The 23,820-nt window shown below is 42.5% G+C and overlaps 1 protein-coding gene across 1 annotated transcript; it reads left to right on the top strand.

Moving 5' to 3' along the window:
* Window positions 1–2,271: 2,271 nt before the first annotated feature.
* Window positions 2,272–21,052, top strand: LOC123750963 (GATA zinc finger domain-containing protein 14-like). The gene is made up of 6 exons (XM_069319664.1): window positions 2,272–2,359; window positions 3,146–4,098; window positions 5,255–5,721; window positions 5,928–6,956; window positions 20,310–20,532; window positions 20,801–21,052. The coding sequence occupies exons 1-6, from the start codon at window positions 2,272–2,274 to the stop codon at window positions 21,050–21,052; spliced, it is 3,012 nt and encodes a 1,003-aa protein (XP_069175765.1).
* The last annotated feature ends 2,768 nt before the right edge of the window (window positions 21,053–23,820 follow it).

Below are 23,820 nucleotides of genomic sequence, written 5' to 3'. Positions count from 1 at the left end.
ACAACATTGATGCCTCCCACCACAACAATGATACCTTTGGCCACAACACTGATGCCTCCGACAACAACATTGATGCCTTCAACAAAACATTGATGATTCCCACAACAACATTAATACCTCCTAACACAACAATGATGCCTCCCACCTAAAAAATTATGCCTCCCACCACAACAATGATGACTCCCACCACAACATTGATGGCTCCCAACACAACAATGATGCCTCCCCTCACAACAATGATGCCTCCCCCCACAACAATGATGCCTCCCTCCACAACTATAATGCCTTCGCCCTCAACATTGATTCCTCCCACCTCACCAATAATGCCTCCCACCACACCATTGATGCCTCCAACCACATCATTGATGACTCCCACAACAACATTGATAGCTCGCTCCTAACTATTGATGACACCACACCAATGACAGCTCCCACCACAACAATGCTTGCTCCCACCTCAACATTGACGCCGCCCACCACAAATTGATGGCTCCCACCTCAATACTGATGCCTCCCACCACGGCATTGATGCCTCCCACTACAACAAAGATGCCTTCCACCACAACAATTATGCCTCCGTCCACATCATTGATGCATACTGTTACAACAATGGTGCCTCACACCACAACAATGATGCCTCCTACTACAACAAAGATGCACACCCATCACATCATTGATGCCCCTCACCACAATATTGATGTATCCCACCACAACAATGATGGATTCCACAAAAACACTGATGGCTTAATCAACAACATTGATGGCTTAAACAACAACATTGATGACTCCCACAATAACAATGATGGCTCCCACCAGAATATTAATGACTCTGACAACATCTTTGTTGGCTCCAACTACAACATTGATACTTCCCACTTACACTTTGATGCCTCCCACCACAACATTGATGCCTCCCACAACAACAATGATGCCTACAACCACAACAATGATGCCTTTACACCTCAACAATGATACCTCCCACCACAGCACTGATACCTCCCACCACAACAAATATTTCTCCCACCACAATATTGATGGCTCACACCACAACTTTGATGGCTCCTACTATAACATTGATACCGCCCACCAAAACAATGATGGCTCCTACCTCATAAATGATGCCTCCTACAACAATAATGATGCCAACTACTACATCAATGATGCCTTCGACCTCAACAGTGATGACTCCTACCACAACATTGATGGCTCTCACCTCAACAATGATGACTCCGGCCACAACAGTGATGCATACCACAACAACAATGATGCCTCCGACCACAACAATGATGCCTCCAAACACAAAAATGATGTCTTCCATCATAACATTGATGGCTCCCACCACAACAGCGATGGCTCCCACTACCACACTGATGACTCATACCAAAACACTGATGACTCATACTACAACAATGATACCTATGACCCCAGCAATGATGCCTCCAACCCAACATTGATGACTTCAACAACAACAATGATAGCACCCACCTCGACATTTATGTCTCCCACCATAAAATTTATGGTTTTCACGACAACAATGATACTTCACACCACAACAATGATGCCTCTTAATTCATCATAGATGCACACCCATCACAAAATTGATGCCTCTCACCACAATATTGATGCATCCCACTACAACAACGATGGTTCCCAGGACAACATTTATGAATCTCTCCACAACATTGATTCTACGGACCACTACACTGATGCCTCCCACCCAATATTAATGGCCCCCCATTACAACATTGATGCCTACCACCAGAACAATGATGCCTCCCACCACAACATTGATGGCCCCCACCACAATATTAATGCTTTCCACAACAGCAATGATGCCTCCCACCACATCAATGATGGCTCCAACCTCATCAATAATGGCTCTGACAACAACATTGATGCAAACCACTAAAACAATGATGCCTGAGACCACAACAGTGATGCCTCCCACCACAACAATGATGGCTCCCTCCAAATCAACTATGCCTCCGAAATCCATATTGATGCCTACCAATACAACAATGATATCTCCGACCACAACAGTGATGCCTCCCACCACATTATTGATGCCTCCTACCAAAACATTGATGCCTCCCATAACAACATTGATGCCACCCATACAACACTCATGGCACCCACCACAACAATGATGCCACCCAATACAACAATAATGTCTCTGATTACAGCATTTATGCCTCCCACCACAACACTGATACCTCCCACTAAAAATTGAGGCCACCCTCCACAACATTGATATCACTAACTACAACATTGATGCGTCCCCACCTCAACATTAATGCCTCCCACCACAAAAATTATGTCTCCCCTCACAACATTGATGCCTCCGACTACAACATTGATGGTTCCTACCACAACACTGATGCCTCCCACTGCAACATTTATTGCTGCCACCACAACAATGATGCTTCAAACCACAACATTGATGCCTAACACTACAAAAATGATGTCTCCGACTACAACAATTATGCCTCCCACTAAAACATTGATGGCTCACAACACATCCCTGATGCCAACCACCACAAAAATTATGCCTCCCACTACAACATTGAGGGCTCACACAACGACATTGATGGTTCACGCAACAACATTGATGGCTCACACAACAACATTGATGACTCACTCGACAACATTGATGGCTCTCTTCACAACATTGATGCCTCCCAACACAATTTTGATGCCTCCCACCAAAATATTGTTGCCTCCCACCAAAATATTGATGCCGCCCACCACAACAATGATGCCTCCCACCACAACACTGACGCAACCCATCACAACATTGATGCCTCCCAAAACATCCCTGATGCTTCCCACCACAACAATGATGCCTCTGACCAAAACAATGATGCCTCCAACCTCAGGAATGATGCCTCCTACATAAAAAATTATGGCTACCACCACAAATATTTTTGATGGTTCTCACCCAAATATTGATGCCTCCCAAAAAAACACTGCTGCCCCTACCCCAATATTTATGGTTCCCGTCACAACCTTGATGCATCTAACCACAACAATGAAGCCTCCCACCAGAACAATGAGGCCTCCAACCACAACAATGATGCATCGCACCACAACATTGATGGTTCCCACCACAACACTGATGTCTGACATCACAACAATGATGCCTCAGAACACAATAATGATGCCTCCGACCAAAACATTGAGGACTACCACCACAACATTGAAACCTCCCACCACAAAAATGATGCCTCCCACCACAACAATGATGCCTTCAATCACAACAATGATACCTTCCACCACAACAATGATGCCTCCCACCAAAACAATGATTCCTCCGACCACAACATTGATGCCTCCCACCTCAACAATGATGCCTCCCGACAAAAGAATGATGCCTCCTACCACAAAATTGATGGCTCTCACCGCAACATTGATTCCTCCTACCGCAACAATGATGCCTCTGATCACAACAATGATGCTCGCACTACAACATTGATGGTTCCCAACACAACACTGATGCCTCCCACCACAACTTTGATGGCTCACACAACAACATTGATGGCTTCCACCAAAACATTTATGGCTCCCTCTGCAACATTGACGCCTCCCAACACAATATTGATGCCTCCCACCACAACATTGACTCCTCCCATCACAACAATGATGGCTCCCTCAACAACATTGATGGCTCCCACTAAAACATTGATTGCGTCCACCTCAACATTGATGCCACCACACCACAATATTGATGCTACCCACAACAACATTGATGGCTTCCACCACAATATTGATGGTGCCACGACAACATTGATGCCTCTAACCACAACAGTAATGCTTCTGACCACAAAATTCATGCCTACCACCACAACATTTAAGCCACCTATCCACAACAATAACGTCTCTAACCACAACATTAATGTCTCCCGCCACAACATTGTTGCCTTCTACATCAAAATTTATTCCAACCTGCACAACATTGATGCCACTAACTACAACATTAATGCCTTCCACCACAACACTGATGCCTCCCACCACACTAATTATGCCACCCACTACAAAGTTGATGCCTTCCACCACAAAAATGATGTCTTCCCTCAAAACATTGATGCCTCTGACCAAAACGTTGATAGCTCCCATCATAACATTGATGCCTCCCACCACAATATTATAGCTACCACCACAACAACGATGCCTCAAGCCACAACATTGATGCCACCCCCCCCCCCCCAACATTTTTGCCTCCCACCACAACAATGATGCCTTCCATCACAACAATGACCCCACCTTCCACCACAACAATGATACCTCTCACCACAGCAATGATGCCTCCGACCACAACTTTGATGCCTTCCACCTCAAAAATAATGTCTCTCATCACAGCTTTGATGCCTACCACCACAAAAATGATGTCTCCCACCAAAAGAATGATGCCTCTTAACACAAAAGTGATTGCGCCCACCACAATATTGATGCCTCCTACCACAACAATGACGCCTCTGATCACAACAATGATGCCCCCGCCACAACAATGATGGCTCCCACAACATTGATGGCCCCCACCAAAACATTGATTGTTCCCTCCTCAACATTGATGCCATCACATCACAACTTTGGTGCCTCCCACTACAACATCGATGCCTCTCACAACAACATTAATGCAACCCACCACAACATTGATGGCACCCACGACAACACTGATTCCTCTAACCCCAACAGTAATGCTTCTGATCACAACATTGACGCCTCCCACCACAACATTGAGGCCTCCCACCACAACAATGATGACAACCACCACAACATTGATGCTTCCCTCCTCAACACTGATGCCTAGCACCACATGAATGACGGCTCCCAGCACATCAATGATGCCTTTAGACATCAACATTGATGCCTGCCAATACGACAATGATGCCTCCGACTACAACAATGAGGCCACCCACCACATTAATGATGCCTCCCACCACAATATTGATAACATCATTGATAACATGATAACATTATTGATAACAACATGATAACTCTCATAACATCATTGACGCCACCCACATAACATTGATGGCTCCCACCACAAGAATGATGCCACCCAATACAACAATAATGTCTCTGACCACAAAATTGATACCTCCCACCACAACAGTGATACCTCCCACCACAACAGTGATACCTCCCACACAAAATTAAGGCCACCCTCCACTTCATTGATAACACCCACTACAACATTGATGCCTCCCACCTCAACATTGATCCCTCCCACCACATAAATGATGTTTCCCCTCAGAAAATTTATGCCTTCCACCACAACATTGATGCCTCCAATCACAACAATGATGCCTCAAACCAAAACATTGATGGCTTACATCACAACAATGATGGCTCCCACCACAACAATGATGCAGCCAACCACAACATTGACGCATCCCATCACAACATTGATGGCTCCCAAAACATCCCTGATGCCTCCAACCACAACAATGTTGCCGCTGACCAAAACAATGATGCCTCCTACATAAAAAATTATGGCTACCACCACAGTGATGGGTCTCACCAGAATATTCATGCCTCCCAACAAAACATTGCGGCCCCCACCCCAACACTGAAGGTTCCCACCACAACATTGATGCGTCCCACCACAACTCGTGATGGCTCGCATCACAACATTGATGGCTCCCAGCACAAATTTGATGCCTACCACTACAACAATGATGCCTCAGATCACAACAATGAAGCCTCCACCAGAACAATGAGGCCTCTGACCACAACAATGATACGTCGCACTACAACATTGATGGTTCCCACCACAACACTGATGCCTGACTTCACAACAATGATGCCTCAGAACACAATAATGATACCTCCGACTAAAACATTGAATACTACCACCACAACATTGAAACCTCCCACTACAAAAATGATGCCTCCCACCACAACAATGATGCCTTCCATCACAACAGTGATTACTTCCACCACAACAATGATGCCTCCAACCACAACAATGATTCATCCGACCACAACATTGATGCCTCCCACCTCAACAGTAATGCCTCCCACCACACCATTGATGCCTCCCACCACAACAATGATGACTCGTACCTCAACTTTGATATCTCCCACCACAACAATGATGCCTCCCAACACAAGAATGGTGCCTCCTACCACAAAATTGATGGCTCCCACCACAACATTGATGCCACTAACTACAACATTTATGCCTCCCACCACAACACTGATGCCTCCCACTACATTAATGATGCCACCCACTACAAAATTGATTCCTTCCACCACAAAAATTATGTCTCCCCTCAAAACATTGATGCCTCACACCACAACACTGAAGCCTCTGACCACAATGTTGATGACTCCCATCATAACATTGATGCCTCCTTCCACAACATTCAAAGCTGCCACAACTACAATGATGCCTCAAGCCACAACATTGATCTCTACCGCTACAACAATGATGCCCCCAACCTCAACAATCATGCCACCCACTACAACAATGAGGCCTCCGGTCACAACAATGATGGTTCCCACCACAACAATGATGCATCATATCACATCATTGATGGCGCACAACACATCCCTGATGCCTCCCACCACAACAAAGATGCCTCTGACCAAAACAATGATGCCTCCAACTACAACATTGATGCCTTTCATCACAACTTTTTTGCCTCCCACAACAACATTGATACCTCCCACCACAACAATGATGCCTCCCACCACACCAATGATGTCTTCCATCACAACAATGACCCCTTTCCCTCCACAACAATGATGCCTCCCACCACAGCAATGATGCCTCCGACCACAGCTTTGATGCCTTTCACCTCAACAATAATGTCTTTCATCACAACATTGATGCCTACCACCACAAAAATGATGACTCCAACCACAAGAATGATGCCTCCTACCACAAAATTGATGGCTTCCACCACACCATTGATGCCTGAACACTGCAGAGTACGCTACTGCATTGTGACGTGAGTCTATCATGCCTTTAGGGTTCGAGCGGTCTAACATACACTCGAAGTCATAAAAGCACATGTAACTAGGACCATATCCATGTTCATAGTTCCGGAAAGTAATCTTCCTCTCTGCTGCATAAAATTTGAGAGTCTGATGCACTCTACATGTACTTTCATGAGCTTGCATATGATCTGGTGGGAGTGATATTAAACAACAATGACAAAAGCTAGGGTGAGATGGGACCTTTTCAGGGTGCGAGTTAATATTACGTACATAACGGTTAAAATGTTTAATTAATACTAAGTGTTGAGTATCCAACATCAACAATGAAATAATGTCCTTATGCCCTCCTCTTTCTTTCTAGCTAGAGTGATATAGTGACGCTGACGCTTAGCATTTTCATCCCGTTCTAGTGAATAGATGAATACACTAACCAGATTTATTTTTTCAACCTTGGTGATTTCCTCGAATATAATTCCAGAATTAACATCTGCTGGCCAATTAATGTGACTGAGACACCAACTAGCATTCACAGATCTAGCGCGAATATTATCCAGTTGCATCTCCTTGGCTAAACATTTATAAGCTGAAACACACTGCATAAGGCAAATATTGGCCTCACTCTCTGGATTGAAAACTAATCTCTCCCCCCGCAAGCGTTTAGGATACTTTACATGCGATCCTAATCTTATTGGGTGTTCAATCTAAGCACACTTGATATAAAAACCAGTGATCAGCCCAACCATGACATTGGACCCTCTCTTTCTCTTTCAAGCAGAGGGGATATTTTTTCTGTCAATTCATCAGCTCAAAAATTAATAAGTGTTTCTACCTCATCGTGAGTTACGGTTCTCCCCTTACCTCATATGGGAAAACCATCATTATTTATAGTATCAAGTAAATCCTCCTCCTCTTCATCGTCATGTTGTACATTTAAAATGCGCACAATTAGTGTAATGTCCGGGTAAATTAGGAGGGCGGGAGGGATGATGACGAGAGAAGAGAGAGCGAATCTCATTAATGAAAAAAAAACTCTGTAAGTTCTCAGATACAACCCTGGGGAGGTGTTAACATGGTCTGGTATGGAGAATGAAAGCCGAACATATCCACCATTATAATTATCAATACGATCCAGTAGTTGTGGCTGAATTTCTAACACAAGTGGGGAAGAGAGAGTGATCGGAGGTGGAGGAGAGGGGGGAAGGGCATGGGGAGTGGGTGGTGGTGAGAGCTCTCCTCCAACCCCCCACCCCCCCGCGCCATGAAAGGGCGGTGGGGGGGGGGGGCACCATCAGCTGTTACACCTAACACTGCTAACCAGTCGGAATTGTCAGACGATAACGATACAAGGTCGTCTGAGCTGTCATCTGACTAACCGACATTCTCTATTCGCGCTCTGTTGTTCACACCCAAGGTTGGACCGCTAAAACAGTCCTGCTGCTGCTCCCAATCCTAGTTCCACTGGAGAGAGTGGATGGTGGGAGGAAGGAGGGAGAGGAGTGAGGAATTGAGTGCATGGGTGAAGGTCCACCAATCTCCCCATGAGCGCTACTGCTGCTGCTGCCACTTCTGCCGCTGCTGTCGCTGCTGTTACTGCTGTGTGTGTTTAGTTCGCCCTCACTGCTGCTAGTTACCAAATCTATGCAGAGCGGGCTCAGATCTGCAGAAAGAAAAACATATTATCTCTAGAAAGAATGAAACATATATATATATATATATATATATATATATATATATATATATATATATATATATATATATATAATATATATATATATATATATATATATATATATATATATATATATATATATATATATATATATATATATATATATATCAATGAGGTAAGATGCAGTGCATGGTTCCCACCAGCTTCCAAAGGGAAGCAATGGCCAGCTGCTATTGACAGTTAGAGAAGAGACTCCTATTAACCTAATCTCATCTGAGAACCTCACCCAAGCGATCATAGCGACGTCTGCTAGAACATTACCACACATCCCAAAAGCAGTCCACCCAAATGCAGCAGCCAAACTCTGTAATCTTCTGAAAAGGGTCAATGATGCCCCGGAAAACATTCAAGCGTGGCATACTGTCCTTCTGTTTGGCAATGTATGCCTCACCGTCCCTCCAAGGAGGGACAAATCACTTGCTTCCTCGGTCCTGAGGGCGATAAATGAATACCCAAGGGGGGACAACCTAGTTCGCCTGCCTCTCCGAGCAAAACACATCCACCGCAGAAATGGTAACAACAACATACCGGAAACGTACAAAATCAGAGCACAAATCACCAAGAAAATTGAAGAGGGAAATACCGCAAGTGCTATTATAGTCATCACCAGCGACGAGAAAATTGCTCCTCGAAACTCAGCCACAGCACGGGCCCTGCAAAGCAAGCACCCACCCAGAGCCCCTCAAGGCGACAACATCGTTCCGCCATCAGCCGACACCATTTCAGACCCATTAATCGTTGGTGAATCTGAGGTCTACAAAGCAGCCCTTTCTTTTCCACCTGGGTCAGCAGGCGGCTTTACAGGGTTAAAACCTCAACACATCAAGCAAATGTTAAATCCTGCGGTTGGTGATGCTGCACAAGATCTTCTTATGGAACTCACAAGGTTCGTCAACATGTGCCTTGCTGGTGAGATACCTGAGGTCATCAGGCCTCTCTTTTTTGGTGCCTCCCTCTGTGCTCTCAAAAAGAAGGACGAAGGAATCAGGCCAATCGCTGTTGGCAACACTCTCCGACGCCTGATTGCCAAGGCTGCTACGAGGGTAGTCAGCCAGCAAGCGGCTGAATTGCTGAAACCAATCCAGCTAGGATTTGGAATCCCCCAAGGCTGTGATGCGGCTGCATATGCAGCACGAGCATACATCACCAACATTTCTGATGAAAAGGCCCTGCTCAAACTGGACTTTAAGAATGCCTTCAACATGGTCAGAAGAGATGCAGTACTTTGTGCCGTACATCGCCATTTCCGGCCCCTCTACCCGTTCATACTATCGTGCTACAGTGGTGAGTCAAAACTGCTCTTCGGTGAACATGAAATCAGATCATGTGAAGGTGTTCAGCAAGGGAATCCTCTTGCTCCCCTTCTTTTCTGCTTAGTCTTAAAAGAAATATCCGAAAGCTTGTCCAGCGAGTTCAACATCTGGTTTTTGGATGATGGCACCATAGCTGGCACCGTAGACCATCTCTTGGCAGATATCAGGAAAATAAAAGAGCAAGAAGAAAGCCTGGGTCTTGTCCTGAACCCTTCCAAGTGTGAAGTAGTCTCTTCCAACCCAGACATCGTAGCTAGAATAAGGTCTGCCTTGCCTGGAGCCCATGTCATTAGGGCCGAGAACAGCACCCTCCTTGGAGCCCCCCTGGGGTCTAACGCCATTGAGGAGATCCTTGACAAGAAAATCGCAGACCTTAGGAGGATGGAAGACAGAATAGGTGACATCGATGCCCACGATGCTTTTTATCTCCTCACCAAATGCCTATCCCTTCCGAGGCTAACCTACTTTCTGAGGTGCGCCCCTTCTTACGACAGCCAAAAGCTTGAAGAGTATGACCTCTTACTGAAGACCATGCTGGAAAAAGTTGTTAACCTCTCCCTCAACGAATGCCAGTGGAAACAAGCCACTCTTCCTGTTAGGCTCGGTGGCTTGGGTGTCCGCACTGCTACCCAAATTGCTGTCCCAGCCTTCCTGTCTTCCTCCTCAGCATCAGAAGACCTGGTTAAGGAAATTCTACCTGACACCCTGAGTGATGTAGCAGGGATACAGGACCCCCACTACACGGAATGCGACACGAAATGGGGTGCCATGGCAGACCCACCACTCAGACCAGCCATGCCGAAAGCCAAGAAACAATCCAGTTGGGACAGCCCCATTGTAGACAAAGAAGCCACAGCTTTGCTAGAGGCAGCAACAACCCCCAGTGATCGTGCACGCCTCACAGCTGTGCAGGCTCCCCATGCAGGGGACTTCCTTTTGGCAGTCCCTATGTCTGCGACAGGCACACGTCTTGATCCGCAGGAGCTCCGTATTGTAGTCGCTCTCCGTCTTGCTGCCTCTATCCACACTGTTCATAGGTGTATTTGCGGCAAGGCAGATGCTGACGAATATGGACTATATAGCCTGCACTGTGGAAAATCTGGTGGTTGGCACACTAGACACGACGAAGTCAATGACATCATTAAAAGAAGCCTAGCCTCTGCTCAGTGTCCAGCGGAGAGAGAGCCCCGCAACCTACTGAACCGTGACTCTGTTAGCTTTGCCGGCCGACCAGACGGAATCACACTGCGACCGTGGAAGGGTGGCAGACAGTTGGCATGGGACTATACTTGTGTATCCACCCTGGCAACCACATACATCAACCTCTCTGCCGGCACAGCAGGAGCCGTGGCGACACGTAGAGAAAGAGACAAGTCAGCCAAGTACAGGCAATTAGATCATTGCTACAACTTCGTTCCAATAGAGTCTGAGACCCTAGGCCCATGGGGAGAGAGTGCAAGAAGGTTTCTTAAGGATCTTGGTTCCAAGCTCATTGACACCACAAGAGACCCTAGAGCAACAAGTTTTCTCTTTCAGTGCCTCAGTGTCGCGATCCAGAGGGGGAATGCTCGCTGCATCCTCGGTTCATGCCCGGCGTCGGAGGAGTTCGAGGAAATCTACAGCCTCTAGGAAGCGAACTTTTTTTTGTGTCCTCTTAATGTTAATTTTTTGTATAAAATTAGATATGTAACTGTATAACCTTGCATAATAAAGTGTACACCATAAAAAAAGGGAGGTGGTAGGAGAAGCGAACACTCTTACGTATTCAGAGTTAAATGGCAAGTTTTTCCCTGAATGCTCTGTGTTCCCTTCTCTGAAGCTGTGGGTCCCTATAATTGCACCAGTGGTGGTACCCCCCTATATATATATATATATATATATATATATATATATATATATATATATATATATATATATATATATATATATATATATATATATATATATATATATATATATATATATATATATATATATATATATATATATATATATGTGTCGTACCTAGTAGCCAGAACGCACTTTTCAGCCTACTATGCAAGGCCCGATTTGCCTAATAAGCCAAGTTTTCCTGAATTAATATATTTTCTCTAATTATTTTCTTATGAAATGATAAAGCTACCCATTTCATTATGTATGAGGTCAATTTTTTTTTATTGGAGTTAAAATTAACGTAGATATATGACCGAACCTAACCAACACTATCTAACCTAACCTAACCTATCTTTATAGGTTAGGTTAGGTTAGGTAGCCGAAAAAGTAAGGTTAGGTTAGGTTAGGTAGGTTAGGTAGTCGAAAAAACATTAATTCATGAAAACTTGGCGTATTAGGCAAATCAGGCCTTGCATAGTAGGCTGAGAAGTGAGTTCTGGCTACTAGGTATGTATATATATATATATATATATATATATATATATATATATATATATATATATATATATATATATATATATATATATACATATATGTATATATATATATATATATATATATATACATATATGTATATATATACATATATATATATATATATATATATATATATATATATATATATATGTATATATATATATATATATATATATATATATATATATATATATATATATATATATATATATATATATATATATATATATATATATATATATATATATATATATATGTTGTACCTAGTAGCCAGAACGCACTTCTCAGCCTAATGTGCAAGGCCCGATTTGCCTAATAAGCCAAGTTTTCATGAATTAATATATTTTCTCATTTTTTTTTCTTACGAAATGTTAAAGCTACCCATTTCATTATGTATGAGGTCAATTTTTTTTAATGGAGTTAAAATTAACGTAGATATATGACCGAACCTAACCAACCCTACCTAACCTAACCAAACCTATCTTTATAGGTTAGGTTCGGTTAGGTAGCAGAAATGTTAGGTTAGGTTAGGTTAGGTAGGTTAGGTAGTCGAAAAAACATTAATTCATGAAAACTTGGCTTATTAGAAAATTCGGGCCTTGCATAGTGGCTGAGAAGTGCGTTCTGGCTACTAGGTACGACACATATATATATATATATATATATATATATATATATATATATATATATATATATATATATATATATATATATCGTATATATATATCGTATATATATATATATATATATATATATATATATATATATATATATATATATATATATATATATATATATATATATATATATATATATATATATATATATATATATATATATATATATATTATTAAATATGACCGAAAAAGTAAGATTAATAATTCTAACACGAATTTTCTCAATCTTTCGTACATTTCTTTTCACTTTTGGAGGTAATTCAAAAATCAATTCTCCAAAATTCATTTTTATTTCTAGTCTGACGCGACACTTGAGCGCGTTTCGTAAAACTTATTACATTTTCAAAGACTTTACACATACACAACTGAATAGAACTTACATATCTCCGATTTGTTTATATCTACATTTGAGTGAGGTGGATGGGGTGAGGTGGTATTAATAGGGTATTAAATTCATCAACACAAGACAGAACACGAAACAATGAGTATTGAAATGGAAGTGATTGTAGAAAGCCTATTGGTCCATATTTCTTGATGCTTCTATATTGGAGCAGAGTCTTGAGGTGGGTAGAATATAGTTGTGCATTAATTGGCTGTTGATTGCTGGTGTTGACTTCTTAATGTGTAGTGCCTCGCAAACGTCAAGCCGCCTGCTATCGCTGTATCTATCGATGATTTCTGTGTTGTTTACTAGGATTTCTCTGGCCATGGTTTGGTTGTAGGAAGAGATTATATGTTCCTTAATGGAGCCCTGTTGCTTATGCATCGTTAAACGCCTAGAAAGAGATGTTGTTGTCTTGCCTATATAGATGTTCTGGCTACTAGGATAGTAGTATATATATAGTTAGGATAGTAGTATATATAAAGTTAGGATAGTAGTATATATATAGTTAGGATAGTAGTATATATAGTAGTATGTATATAGTAGTAAATATATATGTAGTATATATATTATATATATATATATATATATATATATATATATATATATATATATATATATATATATATATATATATATATATATATATATATATATATATAACTGAAAACTTCTTTTTCCTTTATAACTTTACCTAACGGACAGGTGTCAGAGACAGAAAATGAAGAGCGACTAGTCGGACTGGCATAGAGTAACAAGCGGGGTGCGTCAAGGATCGGTCCTGGGTCCCATACTATTCCTCATATACCTTAACCATTATATACAGGAGTTGGGTCTTTTATGTCAAAGTTTGCCGATCATGCAAAATTAATGAGGAGGGTTGAGACAGAGGAGGATTGTAAGATTCTCAAGGATGACTTGAACATGTTGCCGAGCTCGTCCTAGAAATAGCTGATAGAGTTCAACACCAGCAAGTGAAAGATGATAAAATAAGATCAGGAGCCATGTAACCGAATGGTCAATTCATGATGAAGGAAAACTACCGCCCTATAACGACTAGAGACAAGGATCTGGTAGTGGACATAACAGCAAACCTAACTCTAGAGGCTCATTTATATAGAATAACGTCAGCCGGTTGAGTGGACAGCACTCGAGTCATACTCCTAAGTGCCCGGGTACTATTCCGGGCCGAGGGGGATTCAAATGGGCAGAGTTTCTTTCACCCAAATGCTCTGTTCACCTAGCAGTAAAGAGGTACCTAGGAAACAGACAGCTGCTAGGGGCTGCTTCCTGGGGATGTGTATTTTTTAGAGAGAAATATATGTAGTAGATATAATATAGGAAAAATAGATTGTTTAGAAAGGCGCAGATAAAGAGCTAATAGCTCGATTCTGAAGACACAAATAGTAAATAGTAAATACACACAGAAGAAAGAGTTAGGGGAGACATTATCACCGCATACAAGATTCTCAGAGAAAATGATAGGGTAGATAAAGACAATTAATTTAACATAAGGGGCACACGCCCAAGAGGACAAAGGGGAAAACTGAGTACCCAGATGAGCACTAGAGATATTAGAATTTTTTTTTAGTGTCAAATTAGTTAGCAGATGGAATGCATTAGACAGTGACGTTATGGAGGAAGACTCCATACACAGTTTCAAATAAAGATATGATAGAGCCAAATAGGCTCGGAAATATGTACACCGGTTGATTGACAGTTGAGAGGTGGGACCAAAGAGCCGAAATTCAACCCCTCAAGCACAACTTGGTGAGTGCACAAACACACACACGCGCGCACACACACACACACACACACACACACACACACACACACACACACACACACACACACACACACATATGTCAGACCAATCCTGGAGTATGCGGCACCAGAATGGAATCCATATCTAGTCAAGCATAAGACTAAAATGGAAAAGGTTCAAAGGTTTGCCACCAGACTAGTACCCGAGCTGAGAGGTATGAGCTACGAGGAGAGACTACAGGAATTAAACCTCACTTCGTTGGAAGACAGAAGAGTTAGGGGGGACATGATCACCACATTCAAGATCCTCAAGGGAATTGACAGGGTTGATAAAGACAGGCTGTTTAACACAAGGGGCACACGCACTAGGGGACACAGGTGGAAACTGAGTGCCCAACTGAGCCACAGAGATATTAGAAAGAACTTTTTTAGTGTCAGAGTGGTTGACAAATGGAATGCATTAGGAAGTGATGTGGTGGAGGCTGACTCCATTCACAGTTTCAAGTGTAGATATGATAGAGCCCAATAGGCTCAGGAACCTGTACACCTGTTGATTGACAGTTGAGAGGCGGGACCAACGAGCCAGAGCTCAACCCCCGCAAGCACAACTAGGTGAGTACAACTAGGTGAGTACAACTAGGTGAGTACACACACACACACACACACAAACACACACACACACACACACACACACACACACACACACACACACACACACACACACACACACACACACACACACACACACACAAACACACACACACACACACACACACACACACACACACACACACACACACACACACACACACACACACACACACACACACACACACACACACACACACACACACACACACACACACACACACACACATACACACACACACATAGATTCCTAACAGATATAGAATGAAAAAGAGAGCTCAGGGGAAAGATGGCCCCAGACATGATGGACTACATCACGCAGAAGTGCAAGAAAGCAGCACACAAGTTTGTCCCAGTCCAAAAGGAAAACATTGAAATGAAGATGAGAAACCGATGGTTTACTCAGAGATGTAGGCTAGCTAAACAGCAAAGTAAAAGGGCGTGGAGAATCTATAGGAATAACAGGACACTTGAGAGCAGAGAAAGATACCAGAGTGCTAGAAATCAATATGTCAGGATGAGAAGAGAGGCAGAAAGACAATACGAGAATGACATCGCAAGCAAGGCAAAGACTGAGCCTAAATTGCTGCACAGCCACATCAGGAGAAAAACAACAGTAAAGGAACAGGTTATGAAATTAAGGATAGGAGCAGAAGGATTCACTACAAACGACAAAGAAGTGTGTGAGGAACTGAATAAGAAATTCCAGGTCTTCACCTTAGAGCAAGGAGAAATTCCAGAGATAAGAGAGGGAATAGTTAACCAGGAACCACTGGAAGAGTTTGAGATTACCAGCGGGGAAGTAAGGAATTGTTTACTAGAGTTGGATGTGACAAAGGCTATAGGCCCAAATGGAATCTCCCCTTGGATACTAAAGGAAGGAGCAGAAGCACTGTGCTTGCCACTCTCCATAGTGTATAACAAATCACCGGCACCAGGGGAACTACTAGAAATTTGGAAAGCAGCTAACGGAGTCCCGATATCAAGAAAAGGGGATAGACAGGAGGCACTGAACTATAAGCCAGTGTCCCTAACCTGCATAACATGCAAGCTGATGGAGAAGATTGTGCGAAGAAAGCTAGTGGAACATCTGGAGCGAAAGAACTTTGTAACACAGCATCAACATGGGTTCATGGATGGTAAGTCCTGCTTCACTGAGATTACAATATAGAAACATATAAGCATATTAAACATATTAAAACATATTAAACATATAGAAATCAATTGGGAATCAAGGAATCCCCCATTTCAGGGAGGGAAAGTGGGGAACAAAGTTAGTGGACGTTATAGACAGGAATTTCCTAACACAGCATGTGAAGGAAGACAGAAGGAAAAGAAAATGGGATTCACCGAGCCTATTAGACCTGATTTTCTCCCAGAACGAAGAATATAGAGAATTTGGAACATGAAATACCTCTAGGAGTCAGAAACCATTGTGTCCTAGTTTTTGACTATGTGATGGAACTTAAATTATGACCACAGGAAATGAGGTTTGGGAAAGGAGAGTTGACTACAGGAAAGGGGATTACAGGAGGATTAGGGAATATCTGGGAGAAGTTCAGTGGGAGAAAGAAATTAGAGAAAAACAGTGCAAGATATGATGCAAGTCATAAGGAAATGCAAGGAGGCCGAAGGGAGAGATTCATACCAACAGTAAAGGAAAAAGGTAGGGGGGAATATAATAACCCAAGGTTTAAAAGATCGTGTCAAGAAACAAAAATGAGAAACAGGAGAGAGTGGAGGAAATACAGAAGATGAAAAATAGGTCACAACAGGATTAGTTGCAACAGATTTAGGAACGATTACATTAACACAAGAAGAGTATCGGAAAGAAATTATGGAGAACGATGTTATGATCAAAGTGAAAGAGCAACCTAAATTACTACATAGGCCTTTAATTAGGACAATTTCGGTGAATGACCCAGGGAAACTATGAAGGGAAACTACCCAGGGAATGACTATGGAAACCAGAAGAGGCATATACAGAGGGTGACAAGGAAACCTGCGAGGCACTGAATGCCAGTTTCCATGGAGTGTTCACAACCGAGCCTGAGCAGCTCCCATTGTTAGAAAAGATGAACCTAGCTGAGAGACTAACAGATATAGAGATGACAGCAGAGGGGAGTAATGAAATAGCTGACCCAAACTAGATGCAACTAAAGCATGTTGACCACACCAAGTATCACAGTGGATAATAAAAATGGTCCTTCAGCGTGCCGCTGGCAAGGATCTTTAATGAGTCACTTATAACGGAAGTCACTTATAATTACAACTTATAATTCAGACTGTGACTGAATTAAACTCACAGCGGTTGCTGTGACTTCTTCCAGCAACTGCAAAGGCAGTTGCTAAAAGAAGGCAAATGTGGTACCAATTTTCAAGAAATGGGATAAGAAGGAGGCACTTAACTGCAGACCTGTATCACTGACAAGCATCCCCTCCAAAATACCTAAAAGAATAATCAGGCTAAGATTTGTGGCAAACCTAGAGAACATTAGGTTTGTAAACAAACACCAACATGGGTTCTGGGGAAGGGAAATCATGCCGAACAATCCCTTTGGAATTCTATGATAAAGTTACATGAATAAGGCAGGACAGGGAAGGATGGGCACACTGCATATTTATGGGTTGTCAAAAGTCCTTTGATGCAATCCCGCACAGGAGACTGCTATTCAAACTCAACTTAAGATGCAGGCGGGAGTAGTGGAAAGGCCCTAACATGGGTAAGGAACTACCTAACAGGAAGGAGCCAGAGAGTAACAGAAAGGGGCGAGAAGTCGGACTAGCGAACAGTAACGAGTGGAGTACCTCAAGGATCGGTGTTGGGACCAGTTATATTTCTAATATACGTAAATGACAAAATACTTTCCTAAAGTATTTTGCCTAAAGTGCGAACACGGTCAGATATAACGCATTGTTACGGCCCTCTCGGGACGCAACGGGGTTCTTACTCTGATGTTGTTAGAGGAAGTTGTATCCGACCCCAAGCCAGTAGTGGCTTTCAAGGGATGTGATCCGTGACGCAAGAAACTTAAAGGGGGGAAGGGAAAGAAAGTTAAGAACTTAAGACTATAATTGTTACCATCACCAAATAAATAATATATAAAAGAGTGCACAGGGGGAGGGGTATTAACACTGTACAGGGGAAATACACAATCGTCTTCTGCGGAAGACTCTGGATCCAGACGCTCGGTGCTGAGTCCTCGGTGCTTTCGTGGTCTCTTGACGAATCCTTTGACCAAGCTGAGTCTACCCCAAACACAGGCCAGCCAAAACACAGTTCCACTGGGGGCACCGCCGTCGAGGCCGTCAACCACAAGTCCAGCAGGTCTGCTGGCAGGTTCCGGATCAGCAAGGCTGGTCAGGCCACTCCACGAGCGATACTAGGGTAGCGCCCTAGTCAGGAGCCTCGTGTGATACCACAAATCACTCTCCTGTCCTCAGTACCCCAGTGGATAATCGTCTCCAGCAGTCGGTCCCGGGTAATCCTTCTACTGCCACTCCACTGATAGGGTAACACCACAGTGTTCTTCCGGGAGACGACTTCACAGCTGCTGCAGCAAGGCACAAGGTAAGGGGACGGCTGCCTCGGGTAGACTGACTCAACTTCCATCACAGCAGTCCCAGGTCGACTCTGTAAGCAGACACGTCATCAATAACTGGGACACACTAAAACACCTCACTTACGGGCTCAGGCACAAACGCCCGACATATCCACTCCATAGATGGCGCTGTAGTCTGAGCACCACCTCACCAGAGGTCAGGAGCGGCTGTGTTGTGAGCTGCACAGGACTGGAAACTGGCCCTTGTGGCCAATATACGTCGTCCTCACCAGGTGTCGTCGTCCGTTTGGAGGGGGTTTCGGGAGCTGACCCACAGATGGCGCGGTTGTCACTGCTCCGTGCTCGGACGCTGGATCCGGGTTCGTAACACGCATAATGCTCTTGGCCTCCAGGTGCCATTAGAACACTATACAGCTACTGTTAGTGAAGCCTTTCCTAAAGTATTTTCCCCTTGATTGGTAGAATCAACAATTGCCAGCAGACAAACGGTGGATGAATTACCTGTGAATTCTGGGGTTAATAATAAGTTTACAGACACCTATCTGGAATTCATCATAAAGGGGGTGAACGGTCAGCTGGTGGATTTATCATCCATAGCTTTGGAGTTGTCTATTGATCTAACTGAAGAAGACAGAACAACACCTTTTGAAGGTGCTAAATACGTTTCGTTAGTGAATGGATTGTCGCAAACTCTATTCAAATCCGCAATTGTGTATTTAAACGAAACGGTAGTTTAAACCTGCTCATTATTCTCATTCTGGTCATACATAAAGTTATTATCTAGGATATCGGAGTGTAAGGGCGGGCGCTATGATAAACTTTCTCAGTTTTTTAACCGTATCGATCCTGGCAAAATTGAAGCCGGTTATTTCACTATAGCTCAGCTGGAGAGAAGCAGCAGATGACTGACATGAAAACGCACGGTGTGAATACCTGTTTTAAACTAATGTTGGATGTCACATCTGTTAGTGAATACGTTTTGGATAATGTGGACATTAGGGTGCACCTCGAACTTCAACCCGATAAATGGCTTATACTCACCGATAATGAATATACCAATTTTAAATATAATATCAAGTCTACACATCTATGGGTGGATCAGGTATTGCCTTATCCTGAAGGATTAATAGACATTAATAGTCATGGTGCAGAACAACTCTCCTATTATGTATACTTTTAATAAAACTTCATACAAAACATATATATTGGGTACAGGTTAGCGCACGATAACAATAGACCAACCGTGGGGGACTGTTATACCAGAACATTTATATATGATCATCCTTGATATGGAGGCTGAGTCTGAGGCATATAATCGCAACCCGCTTTATTTGGAAAACTGTGAGCTTAGTAAAGTATTAATATTGCAGAATAGCATTAATATTGTCAATTTAGGGTATGACTTCCCTCATAACTGTGGCAAGTTGTATTACACAGCATTACAAGCCTTATGCTTCGATGAAGACAATTTATTGTCTTATGATACATATGTGAGTGGTGGAACCATACTAGTCTTTAATTTACAACCTGAGGACATAGATGACACCATCCAGATTGAAAAGAGTGGTGTTCTACGGATCGCTTTGGAATTTGCGGTGTGGTGGGATATAAACTCATTCTAGTTTATGGGTCTACAACAGGGGTGATCAGCATTAACGCCGAACGTCACGTTATTTGTGATAGGCGAGGATAAATGTTAATATGAATTGTTTGGAAATAAATGAGACTATCAGAAGTAATTTAGGTGGTAAGGTGAGCTATCTACGATGTTTCCTAGCTGATTATGAAAGGAAAATAGTGAAAAAAACGCTTAAAAAAGACCTGTGATGTTCATAATCAACACTCTGGAGTCTGGTTCTCGTAATAAAATGGGGCATTGGTTAACATTCTATATAAATACGATGTAGGCAGAAGCAAGATAGTTGTACTAGACAGCTACGCCAATCCCACAATGGGAACATATTCAACTTATTTCGAAGAGTTTGTGTTCTTTCCAAGACTATGACTTATATATTATGAAGAAAAGGATTCAATCCCTGAATAGTTACTTCTGTGGGAATTACACCGTTTATTTTGTCTATTATTTTTCCAGACTAACCTTAGAGGCTGCCTTCCTTCACTTTGACGAAGCATTTAAATATGGTAAATTTCGCAAGAATGATGAAAAAGTGTTGAAATTCACTTATGCTCAGATGAAAATGCCGAGGTGTGTAAGCAAACATTCTGCTTAAATGGCATTGATGAGTGTGAAACGTTGTGTGACGAAGTTGACTAGATAATAGTGCGGTGAGTAATACTTTATGTTCGGATTGAATGATGAACATAATAATAATGACTATTTATTTTACAACATTAACAACAAAAACTCATAACCTTTTTTCCATGCTACAGATTGATTGGTTGACTACGATGTCAAGAAGGTTCGATGGACCAGACGAATGCCTCTCCTCCATCTGTCTACTAGCTAGTCTACCAAAGAAGTAGTCTTATTATCATCATTATTATTATTATCGTAGTAAATCGCTTAAGTGTTTAATAGAGAATAAAATTACATAATGCGTTTTACTTTTTGCCTCATTTATGGTGGACTAAGGAAATGTGAAGTGGGGAATTGTCAAGTAATAGATAACTGTCACCTACATGGGAATGGAATGAGGGGAAGGGGAGGGGGAGGGTGCAATACACGACACCTCCTTAACCCTCAAACTGCTAGGGTTCCAAATGGATTTAACGCTTACAGGCGCAAAAAAAAATCCAAAATATTCTTTCGTCTTATAGAAGTGTTCATTTTTTGTTCCCTGATCACAGAAAAAATAACAAAAAAATCGTAGGTGGCATATTTTAGCCGCAATAGGGTAGGGAAGTGTGGTAAAAAAGGGGCGTTGACAGAGCCTTCGCCAGACAAGGTCTACTCCGCTCGAACTGTCAGGCGGCAGTTGCCACAAATATATTATCACCTAATTATTTCAACGTCTCTGATTGATTTTTTTTTTATTTTTTTTGCAGTAATATTATTCAATAGAGTGAATTGTGATATATTTTTTATAATAAAATGTGTGAACCATCGTTGTACTAAAAATTATAGTGTGCATATTAGTGATTCAATTATTATGTTCATAAAACAATAAACAAATAGTTTTGCTGTTATTACACTATATACACAGGTTATATATAAGTATCTGCATGTTTTGCTCACCATAACGAACCACTAAGTTGGTATTGTGAGTTAAAATGCAACGAGGAGTGACCGCCACACACCACTCGCTGCCACTCCCTCCCTCAACAACACCTCACTCGCCCTCATTCTCCTCTCACAATATTGTTTTTGCATTTATTCACTATACACGGACGTTATATATACGTATTTACATGTTTTGTTCACCATAACTGTACATTTAAGCTTGTATGGTGAGTAAAGGCACAAAGACATAGCTACTCACACAGTCAGCTGGTGGCAGCCGCCCTCAATGCCAGATCCCACTAATATTTCTCCTTCAACAATATTGTTTGTGGTGTTATTACGCTATATACACACATTATATATAAGTATCTACCTTGTTTTATTCACAATACTGTCATGTTCGCAGAAAATGGTACCATCCGTTTTCTATGTGCGGCAGCTCAGACGCCGAGAGAGGTAAACAAGAGCATACAGGACGCCCGCCAAGCCTGGTAGCTACTAGTCATGTAATCAGTTTAAGTATTAAAGTCAGTAACCAAGCAATGGCTTTATATCAACCCTACAACCAAGACTTCCTCAGTAACACACAACACAACATTGGCGACGAGGATGAACTGTGAACGCAGGTAATTGTTCAGCTTAAAACACAAGGGAGAAGCATGCTGTCTCACGCCCGGAGGAGGAGGGAAGTCGTGCTGTCTCACGCCCGGAGGAGGAGGGAAGTCGTGCTGTCTGTGAGCACCATACCCGATGCTGAATGCTAACCAATGCTGTATGCTAACCAATGCTGTGTGCTAACCAATGCTGTGTGCTAAACGGTGCTGTGTGCTAACCAATGCTGTGTGCTAACCAATGCTGTGTGCTACCCAAGCTGTGCTGACTGAAGCTGTGTACTGAGAAATCTGCGATCCATGTCTGCCGACGCTGTGTACGAAACGACGCTTTGATACTGTATACAAAACCCGGTGTTATGTATACGAAACGCGCTCTGTGCTACAATTCTTCATGCTGTGAACTGACTGCTGTACCAACTGCTGCCAACTGCTGTACCAACTGCTGCGCCAAATGCTGCCAACTGCTGTACCAACTGCTAACAACTGCTGTGCCAACTGCTATGCTGCTGTGAGTAGGAATAACATATATACACAAGGGCTAGGTAAGAAGTCAGTTGCTGCTGTATTGTGCTCTGCTGTGAACTTTTGCATTAAA

The sequence above is a fragment of the Procambarus clarkii genome, chromosome 93 (genome assembly GCF_040958095.1).
Source record: "Procambarus clarkii isolate CNS0578487 chromosome 93, FALCON_Pclarkii_2.0, whole genome shotgun sequence".
Lineage (NCBI taxonomy): Eukaryota > Metazoa > Arthropoda > Malacostraca > Decapoda > Cambaridae > Procambarus > Procambarus clarkii.
Note: the sequence above shows the minus strand (reverse complement) of the source record. Positions and strands in the feature narration are given on the sequence as shown.